The following is a 10970-nucleotide window of genomic DNA, read 5'->3' as shown; positions in this document are numbered from 1 at the left end:
TTTTTTTTTTTTCAGCTTCCCAGAAACACCAAACCTTCCTTCCTTACTGGTTTGTGGTGCCCACTGGCAAATCAAATCAAGTCCTTGTTACAGAGTGTATGCATGCTTCCATATTTGAACTTTAGTCTGTTGGTCTGTTTCTGAATTTTAATGGCTTTATAGTGTGATTTAAGTCTGGTGTGCCACATTCTCCCCTTGGTTCTTCCTTTATTGTTGGCTTTGTGGTAAATAGACATGTCTCTTTTCCATGTGAGTTTATTTGTTTGGTTGATTGGTTTTTCAAGACAGGGTTTCTCTGTGTAGCTTTGAAGTCTGTCCTGGCACTAGCTCTGTAGACCAGGCTGGTCTTGAACTCACAGAGATCACCTGCCTCTGCCTCCCGAGTGCTGGGATTGAAGGCGTGAGTTTATTAAGCTCTTCAGAAAAATCAACCTGGAATTAAAGTTTTGAATTTCTTCCATATAAAACCTCTTTTTATTTAGTTTTGTCATTTCTAAATGTTTTATAGTTTGCTTGCTCTGTGAATATCTTTTTTCTAGTTATTTATGACTGGTATAGAAATGATGTTGGTCTCTGTATACTCATTGTGGTAGTTTGAGATATTCCTGTAAATCTCAGTCATTTTGAGAAGACTCGGGGTGTGGCCTTGCTGGAGAAAGTATGTCACTGCAGGATGGGCTGTGTGGTTTCAAAAGAAAGACTCCTGTCATTTCAAATTAGCGCTCTTGCTCTCTCTCTCTCTCTCTCTCTCTCTCTCTCTCTCTCTCTCTCTCTCCTCTATCTTTTTCTCCCCTCTCCTTTCTCTGTTTCCTCTTTCTCTCCTCTCTTTTCTCTCTTTTTCTCCTCCTCCCCCTCTACCTCTCTTTCTGCCTCCTGATGTGAGCACTCTGTTGCTGTTGTGGTGCCATGCCTTCCTGCCTGCTGCCCTGCTCCCCAACCCCCATTATAGCAATAGACTCCTACCCCTTTGGAGATGTTAGCACCAGATAAACCCTTCCTTCTCTAAGCCCCCTTGTCCACAGTGCTTTATCACAGCAATAGAAAAGTAAGACACACATCCTGGATCCTGCAACCTTGCCGAATTCCAGTATTGGATTTTTGTTCATTTGTTTGTTTTGATTTGATTTGGTTTAGTTTTTGAGAACAGGCTTTCTCTGTGTAGCCCTGATTGCCCTGAAACTCACTCTGTAGACCAGGATGGTCTCGAACTCACAGAGATCTGCCTTTCTGTGCCTCCCGAGTGCTGTAACTAAACGTACGCAACACCCTTATCTTTCGGTAACCTTACCTACTTCTGTGTTTTCTCTGTGATCCTGTTAATTGCAAATGACATCAGTCTGACTCTTTCCTGTGGTCCCTGAACCTGCTGTTTTTTCATCTTGACACATTGCATTGAGAACACCTTGAATAATGGAAGTCTGGTTTTGGGGGTTTTTTTTATTTATTTTTTTATCTGCTTCTGATCTTAAAAGAAATGTATTCAAAGATCATTGGTTATGTTTCCTGGTTTTACTGTGATGTTTATCAGGTTAAGGAAACTCCTATTGCTATTGTTCTAGGAGTTTCTTTCTCAGTGAAAAAATAGATAATGACCTTTATGAAATACTTACTAAAATGTCTTAGAAGACATCACAAGCCATGAACTTAGAAATCTCATCTTATTGCCAGCAGATTAATAAACCAGCAGTCTTTTTAGTGCTGGAGCTGTAATTTAGGCAAATGCTCTGCCACTCGCTATATCCGTAGCCCAGGAACTGCCCACGTGGGTGGCCCTATTGGGAGAATGAGGACTTGTAATTTAATATCTAAGCTTGCCTCGGTCTTGTATAAGGTTGAGTCCCTCTTTAGAAATGATTCTGTAAAGGAATTTCGTGATTAAATATTGCTTTTCTTGTTCTAAACTGACTTTGAAATGATCCTGTCTTGATATATTTTATAATTCTCCAACGTTATCCAATATCAGTATACAGTATAGGCCAGCCGCATGTGCCCCTGGCTCTGATGTCATGTGTGTGTATGGCGACAACACAACTAATGTCTCCATTTGGTGACACTTGAAGCTCTTGATCCACGCCACGTGTTGTTTGACAACAGTGTAGCCGAAAACAAACCTTTTATCTACCTCCCTCCAGACTGGGAACACATTCCATGTCCTGCCCATGTAGCTGCCTAGTCTTGAAGTTGGGGTCCCACATAGATTCTTTCGGTCTCTTGCCATTTATATCCAAAACTGTGCTCCCCGCAGAGGCTGCCCACTGAATCGCATGGCTCCCTTCTACCTCAGCTCCCTTACTGCTGAACCAACAATCTTTTGTAGTGCTGGGGCCTAAGACTTAGCCTCCCCGCTCTGTTTACACACACAAGCCTAAATGTGCATGTACACACAGTCCCTGCTTCATGAATGTTCTTTCTGAAAAGGAACCCAGGCTCTTGAGTGGCTCATGATGCCTCCAGACCCGGTTGGGCCTTTCACGGGCCTTGTCATTAGGCCTGCCAGAGAACCAGCATCCAAAGGGAGGGTGGGTTGCAAAGGCTGCCATTGGCTGTCTTTTTTAAGACAGTCTTGAGACTGAAAGAGATGCAGTAATGTTAGACCAAGAACGGTGGGTGTGATCTGTCCCCGAGGTCTGCTCCTTTTGCGTGGGTGCCCCTGTTTCCTGACCCCTGCATGCCTGCACACTAAGGCTGCAGGCTCAGGTGTCCTCAGGTCTGCCAGTGTCCCTTTTACCCCACCCACCTCTACCCTAGCTGCCGCCTCTCCCTCCTACACACCTTCTCTGTCAGTTCCTCTCCTCTGTGTCCAGTCACTGTGTGGTGTCATTTCCCACTCCTGCGTCTCCGGATCTCAGAACTGTAACTTTTTTTTCTTTGCGCTGCAGCAGATGGATACTGGGGCACGTCCAGGCAGATGCCCTTCTCTGAGCCACACCCCTAGCTGGCTCCCATAGAGCCGTAAAGAAGCACGTGCAAAGCCCAACTCTGACTGATTCCCAGCAGCCTTCTCTGGCTCCCACCCTGTCTGTATCATATAACACTATCTTCAGCCAGCCTGCGCCTACCACAGCGGCTGGCATATGAATGTTTGCTTAGTTCAGTGAGATTATTAGCTGACCATTTGCAGTAAAGAATGTTTTGTAAGTTTTTAAATGCAGTCCTCCTTCAACATCCATTGCAAGTCCTTGTTCCTAGTTGCTTGTTAGTTAGGTTTCAGTAAAGATGTCTTCACAGTCATTCCTTCAGGTTTACTGTGTGCATGGTTATTGGTCAGGCGCTGTGTCTGGGGACACTGCTGTAAATAGGCCCAGGACTCTGCCCTGCAGGAACCTGCCCCGTGGTGGAGAAAATGGACAATATGTCCACAAGAACTAATATGTCAAGTATATTACTTACCCTGGAAAGAACTGAAGCAGCAAAAGCAGACCGAAGGGATGTTGTTGTCATTTAAGAAACACCGTGAAGAGAAGTCACTCCATGCAACAAGGCTCACGTAGGTTTATTGGGAAAAGAGAGAGAAGGGACAGGGACTAGTCACTGGGGATAAAGAGTGGCAAAAAAAAAAAATGGAAAAAGAGAGAGGAAGAAAGAGACAGGAGATGGGTTAGGCCCACCTTTTAAAAGGGACTGTAGTGGATGCTCACAGAGGAGCTCTTAGTGACTGCAGCTGAGGATGGATCCTGTCAGGACCCCAAGGGCAGGCCAGTGCAGATGCCTGAATACTAACAGGTGCTGTACTAGGTGGAATGAGGAGCCCCTCCTCCACCATTTAAGAGTGGGAGCCACATCAGTAGCTGGGGAAGGAGCTACCTAGGCCAAGGGAGCAAAGACCTAGAGATGGGACCCATTTGGGGGTTCATGAGGAATATTTGCTCACTGTCAAAGGTAGCGAGCCAGTATTCCAAAAATCACCCCCCCCACACACACACACACATCTTGTAAGACATTTTTACAGATCTCATCTCCTCCACCTGGTAAAGCCTTTGTTTACACAAAGCCCCAGCTCCCTACAAATGCAACCTCCCCAGACCTTGATGGCCTCTGACAACCAACCCTTTCTCCCTTTCTTTCGTTTCTTTTGTGCTGATACTTTTCAAACCAGCCTGTCTGGGGGCTGGAGAGATGGCTCAGCGGCTGAGAGCACTGGCTGTTCTTCCACTGGAACACAGTGGAAACTCAGTCTGAGGAATGAGATTGAGACCACATGGGGGCCAAGTCTCTCCCATGAGTACCTCAGGGAGACAGTAAGGGCCGATACCTGAAGAACTAGCAGCCGGAAACTCCCACAGTTAATGAAAGACGTGAACATCCGTGAAGCTAGCAGCTCACAACTGTCTGCAACTCCAGTTCTGGGTTACTCGACACCCTCATACAGATACACATGCAAGCGAAGCACCAGTGCACATAAATAAAAATTAAAAAACAAACTAGCTATTCTGAAAAGCCAGTGAGGAAAAGGCACAGTCACCACCTGCCTTAAATACAAACCACGCCAACTTCTTGTTGCCGTGTGCTTGCTGTAGCTGCTTCTCAGTTCTGGCATACGCTTTTTTCAAAAGAAATTGCCTTGCCACGCAATTTTTCTTTCTCTTTGTGCATATGTTTCTTTGTGTAACCCAGGGTGCTCCTTGTGTCTAACAGGTTTACGTAGGCTGGGGGGGAAGAGGGAGTGAAGCCAAGTCCTGTGATTTCCCAGCCACCATGGCCAGGACTTCGTATTTTAGCCTGGATATGGAAGAAAGCCTCTTGGGAAACCAGTGCAATGTGACCGTATATTAAAAGAAAAGCACGATAGGCCGCTGGGGCAGGATTGGGGGCCAACAAGAAGGCTAGATGGACAGCTGTAGGGCTCAGATGAGCAGTGGTGGAGCCAGCAGCTAAGAGAGACGTGTTGAAAGGTGTGAAAGCTACAGGGCTCAGGATTCCCTGTAAAGACAGAACTGAAAGGAGTTTCGTGTGTGCTGTGACAAAGAGAAAATCCAAGAACTATGGCGAAGCTTGGCTCAGCCGCATGAGCGAAGAACCCTTTAGACTGAGAGATGGATTGATTGTTGATGTTGATTGAGGTTCTGGGACTTGACCCCAGGCCTCACACGTGCTAAGCAAGTTCTCTGTCACTGAGCTCCTTCCCCAACCCTTACAGTGACCTTTGAATCATCCTGTCTCGGCCTCCCATGCGCTGGATTATAAGGATTATCACCAAGTCCAGGGTAGACGAGGCCTAAAGTGAGGCTCCCTGAAGCATGAGCAGCGTGGGGGCCCAGGACTGGGCCGTGAGAAAATGGGCCGGACCAGGGAGCAGGACTGGAGGGGGGGGGCTGGAGGTGTGGGAGTGTGTCCTGCCCTCTGACCCTCACTAAAAGAAACTTGCAGAAATTCCAGCTGGTATGGCCTCAGCCCTTCTAGTCTGACTTGTAGTTTCTAAATATGTTTTGATTTACTTATGACCACCAGTACAGCACTTCCCATCTCAATAGTTTTAGTAGAAATATGAACAGAATGTTAGCTTGTTTATTTTCTGGTTTTTCTCTTATACACCATAGAATTTAATTGAAAACTAATCCCTAATCTTTTGAGTGACAAGAATGTGGGACTCAGCAGAGTGTGACTGCGTGTGGCCTTCTAGGATTTATGGCTTACTGGCTTACAGGGCATGTGGTTTGACCTAGGATGTGGCAATACAGTTGGGTAATAGCTTGTGTCTTCAGCTGGCTTGGATCTCATCTCGGCATCCAGGGTGAAGGAGAACATTAATCTGAAAGAAGTTTATATATGATGAAGGTGTTTTCTGTGGAGGGTCGTAAATTGCCCTCAGGGCTATTTGGCATGTTTGTTGTTTTCTAAACTGTACTAGCCCTTCTGTGCCAAAAATCAGAAGAAAACAATCACCCATAAATATTAATACTAAGCTAAATGTAATGGTTCTGTGGCCCCCAGAACTGAATAGGTTAAGGCAGGAGGATTGCCAGGAGTTCAAGAGAAAAAGAAACCCAGGCTTCAGAGTGAGATCCTATCTCAAAAAATAAAACAAAAACAAGTATTCATACTGGACTCAAATTTATTCATCGGCTGAGCTTGTAAACGCAGCTCTCGGCAGCCCAGCCCGTCCGTCTCTCTTGTCTGTGGAGAGACTGAGGAATTCTCAAGCAAGCCTGCTAAATCCTAGATGCTTCCTGTCTCTAATAAACTTGGATTGAGAATTCCTTCGAGGAGCTTCTTGGCTTTAATATGCTTGCGGGATGTTAATTCCTTCGCTCGACAGCTGTCTGTTATGTCCTGCTCTGTGCCAGGCATTGCCATAGCCCAGAGAAAACGGCAACAGACGAGATACTCTTGGTTTGGTTTTTGAGACATGAGCTATAAAGCCCAGACTTGTCTAGAGCTCACAGACGTCCTGTTTCAACCTCTTACTAACAAGCACTGTGGTGAGAGGCATGCACTGTACCACGCCCCACACCGCATGCTCTGTGCCCCATACACATTGCACCACGCCCCACACCGTGCGCACCACGCCCCACACCACGCTCACCACGCCCCACACCGCACGCCCCGTGCCCCATACCCCACACCTGGCTTTCGGGAGACCAGTTCCTCCCCTTCGCAATTGCTATCTTCAGTCTTTGCTCCTGCTGCAGCCACTCAGTCCCCCTGACCGGACCCTGACTCAGGCCTTCTGGGGTTAGGTTACTCAGGATGGGTGTACTCACAGGTTCCTTTTGGAATTCTGGGAAATGAGGTCTACGTTTGTGAATAGAGGTTCTCCTTAGTGTATGGGCACACACACAAAGGACCCAGGGTCCATGATAGCAGCCTTCTGAGTACAGCTGCCAGGCTCCCCACAAGATCATACCCGGTTCCAAATCCCAAATCTAGAGAAGCTCAAAGCCAGGGCATACCCACCATGCAATGCTTTTCTCCTAGAGCACACATAGTTCACCAATTGGGGGCAATTCTTGTTCCCAGGAATAGAGAAAAATATTTGTCAAATTTGCCTTAAGAGAATGAGTTGTTTATCTTTGGTTTACAGTTATTTGTCTCCTAAATTCTGTCAAGGAAACCGCCCTCCCCCCCCTACCCTGAGGAGGGCTGCAGCCATGACTATCACACATTTGTTCTGCAACAAATGTCAAGCAGCTTCAGCCTGAGTGATAGACAATGATGCCTTGTTCTTCATTTTGCAGATCAGCCATCATGGCGAACCTCAGCTACTGGCTGCTGGCACTCTTTGTGGCTACATGGACCGATGTTGGTCTCTGCAAGAAGCGGCCAAAGCCTGGAGGGTGGAACACTGGTGGAAGCCGATACCCTGGGCAGGGCAGCCCTGGAGGCAACCGTTACCCCCCTCAGGGTGGTGGTTGGGGGCAGCCCCATGGCGGTGGCTGGGGACAGCCCCATGGCGGTGGCTGGGGACAGCCTCACGGTGGTGGTTGGGGTCAGCCCCATGGCGGCGGCTGGAGTCAAGGAGGTGGCACCCACAATCAGTGGAACAAGCCCAGTAAGCCAAAAACCAACATGAAGCATGTGGCAGGTGCTGCCGCGGCTGGGGCAGTGGTGGGGGGCCTGGGCGGCTACATGCTGGGGAGCGCCATGAGCAGGCCCATGCTCCACTTTGGCAATGACTGGGAGGACCGCTACTACCGTGAGAACATGAACCGGTACCCTAACCAAGTGTACTACCGGCCGGTGGATCAGTACAACAATCAGAACAACTTCGTGCACGATTGCGTCAACATCACGATCAAGCAACACACAGTCACCACCACCACCAAGGGGGAGAACTTCACGGAGACCGACGTCAAGATGATGGAGCGCGTGGTGGAGCAGATGTGCGTCACCCAGTATCAGAAGGAGTCCCAGGCCTACTATGAAGGGAGATATTCCCACGCCGTGGTGTTCTTCTCATCCCCGCCTGTGATCCTCCTCATTTCCTTCCTCGTCTTCCTGATAGTGGGCTGAGGGAAGCCGCCCCTGCTTGTACTTTCCCCTACTTGTGGTCTCGGCTGGGGGAGGGGTTACCCACCTATAGCTCTTTTAATTGAGGTGGGGTCTCATTCTTGCTTCTCTTTGTCCCCCATAGGCTAATGCCCTTGGCACTGACGGGACCTGGGAAATGTACAGTAGATCAGATGCTATTCACCCCAGAGTCTTTTCATTGAGTCCACCGCGGGCCAGTGCAAACCGCAGGCCGATAAGAATCTAACAGCAAATAACCCTCCGGCTAGCCGGGGCTTTGTTTCGGTCTAGTGAGTAAATACCGGTGTGACCTCTGACTTCTACCCAGAGTGCACAGTGACAGACACACTAACTGTTAAAATAGGTGAAGGGTTCTACAACCAAAGAAGTCACTGTTGGGGTATGGTGCCCTAAGAAACAGCCCCCATTTGGGATACTTAAGGCATCCATAGCGGCCCTTTTCTTTACTAACAAACTCTACTGATTAAGGCAATGGAGAGAGAGAAAAAAAAAAAGAAGAAATTCCCCTACTAACATTGAAAGCAAACCTTTGTTCGTTTCCTAGGCACTAGAATGATTTTTGTTGTTGTTGTTTTGTTTTGTTTTGTTGAGGCAGAGTTTCTCTGTGTAACAGTTCTAGCTGTCCTGGAACTCTCTTTGTAAACCAGGCTGGCCCTGAACTCATAGAGATCCGCCTGCCTCTGCCTTCCAAGTGCTGGGGTTAAAGCCAGTGCCCCGCTAGAATGATTTTTTTTTTTAACCTTGCTTGGATTGAACCGGAAGATTTTGACTCTGAGGAGATCCAGCACTGTAAGGGCATGGCCCTCCTGTGAAGGGAGAGGTGGTTATAACGCAAAGTCAAGGCACTTGCATTTCTTCATTTCTGTCTCATAATTGTCAAAAGCCAGAATTAGGTCATACCCTTAGTTTCTGTACTTGTATTTGAATCGGACAACAAAGAGACAATCTAAGGTTGCCCATGAGAGAAGCAGGCTCCATTCAAAGTGGAAAGAGAAATTCTGTTAGCGTTGTTTAAGTAAGGCAAACCTTGTTCCTTCAGTTGCTCCGTATTTTGCTGAGCAGACGCACACCACTCTGCCATAGCATCGGCCTGCACCGCGGGTGTTCTGTGTACAATATATAAAGTGTAACTACAAGCTTAGGCCTCCCGTTCTAATGCATCTGAGGTTTGTAACATACTGACCATTCCGTCCACTACTAAATGCTTACTATTGTGGCCCTTAGGCTTTCATCGTGCACTCAGTTCCGTAAATGAATCCAAAGTGGACCCCTCGCTGGTCTTTGAAATCTGCATGGACTTCACATTTTCTAGATTTGTAACTCCGCATGTACTTGTTTTGTCATACAAAAGTTTATAAATGTTTGCTCTCTGACTGACATTAAATAGGAGCTATGACGGGCGCCTGCAGGGTTTGGTCTCTGTTCCGTGCTTCTGGCCCTTGTGTTTGTTGCCAGGCTGACTTGGGGCTCATACAAGGCAAGTAATGGCTAATTCTACATACCTGCCCCTGATGGGCCTCAGTTCTTACCTCTGGTCATGGGCCAGAGTTGATTTCCACTGCCTTTTCATTTTTCCATTAAATATCTCATTGTACTCTATCCTGATGGGCCACAAAGGCACTGTTGGGGCTTGAGGGGGTGGGGATGGAGGTTGGGGGGGTAGGGCCCATGTTCTGAAAGAGGTCTGTTTCTTCCCTCCCTGTGTATCAGTATTTTGCCTGTATGTCTGTGTGTCACATACATTACCCTCAAGTCAAAAGTGGGGGTCAGATCCCCTGGTACTGAAGTTACAGATGTTTGTGAGCCACTACATGGGTTCTGGGACTCAAACCCAGGTCATTTGTGAGAACAGCCAGTGACCTTAATGGCTGGTTGGTCCCCGGCTCCAGCCCCAGCCGAAGTGTTTTTCTGTCCTGAATTCAAATTCAGTTTTTCTCTTCTCTTCCTCCTCCTCTCCTTCCCTCCCCATTTGTTTGGACCATGCTGTGGTGATTGAGCCCAGGGTCTCAAACATACTAATCTATGCCTCAATCCCTAAAAATAGGGATTGGGGGGGGGCAGTGAGATCAAGTCAGTTTTTCTCAGTGTACAGCCTAGGCTGGCCTTGAACTCACACTGGTCCTCCTGCCAGATGGAGTATCCATCAAGCGTTGGGATTACAATAGTGAACACCCATGCCTGGTTTAGACATAGATATTTTTTTTTCTTCTAAGGGTGTCTCTGCATAGCCCTAGCTGTTCTGAAACTCACTATATAGAACAGGCTGACCTTGAACTCACAGAGATCCACCTACCTCTGCTTCCCAGGTGCTGGGATTAAAAGTGTGCACTGTCATGCACAGCTTAGAAATAGATTTCCCTGATTGAAATGACACTTAAGCTCCAAAGTGCCCATTTGAAACCCCCATAACTCAGGCCCTGCAATTTCAGGTTCAAACTTTTGGCCCAAAAGGCCACACTTGGCAGTTCACTCTATGAGGGTGTCTATAAGGGAAGGCACCAACACAGCCATGCTTGCTCACCTGGTAGAAATTTTCCTGAGCAACTGGCATGTACAAAAGCAAGAAATCAGAAGTCTCGATGGAAACCACAGCCTTCCTTCCCACGGGTGCGCCTGCTGTGAAAGTGCCACCAGCAGGCCTTTGAGGATCACCCAACCCTGCGGGGCGGGGGAGGACGGGGACCCCTGTGGAATTAAGGCAGTCGTGACATTCACGGGCTCCAGGAGCAACTCCACCATGCAGGAGAGAAGCCTGGAGACAAAGACCTCTCGGCAAGTGCCTTTAACCTGAGGTCAGGGAGGAGGCCACAGGAGGCACGGAGTGGTGGGAGACCAGTGGGTGTGTTTCAGTGCTAACAGATAGTGAACAGCATCAAGAGGAATCTTTGACCAGAACGGGTCTTATCACACTGACACACTTGTTGCCTCCGCCAGGGTACGCGTCTGTTTGTAGAAGATGCTGAGGCATTGGGGAAACCCGGTGCTGATACCCATCTCCTGCA

General features: G+C 47.9%; 1 protein-coding gene across 1 annotated transcript in view; it reads left to right on the top strand.

Annotated features, from left to right (window-relative positions):
* Prnp (prion protein) overlaps positions 1-9369 on the top strand; it is a 16036-nt gene extending 6667 nt beyond the window's left edge. The window contains exon 3 of the mRNA XM_005365568.2: positions 7176-9369. Within this exon, the coding sequence (XP_005365625.1) occupies positions 7186-7950 (765 nt within the window). The 5' untranslated portion in view covers positions 7176-7185 and the 3' untranslated portion in view covers positions 7951-9369. The remainder of the gene's footprint in view (positions 1-7175) is intronic.
* Positions 9370-10970: the final 1601 nt, after the last annotated feature.

The sequence above is a fragment of the Microtus ochrogaster genome, unplaced genomic scaffold (genome assembly GCF_000317375.1).
Source record: "Microtus ochrogaster isolate Prairie Vole_2 unplaced genomic scaffold, MicOch1.0 UNK3, whole genome shotgun sequence".
NCBI classification, from domain to species: domain Eukaryota; kingdom Metazoa; phylum Chordata; class Mammalia; order Rodentia; family Cricetidae; genus Microtus; species Microtus ochrogaster.
The sequence above is the reverse complement of the archived record's forward strand: the minus strand, read 5'-3'. Positions and strand labels throughout refer to the sequence as shown.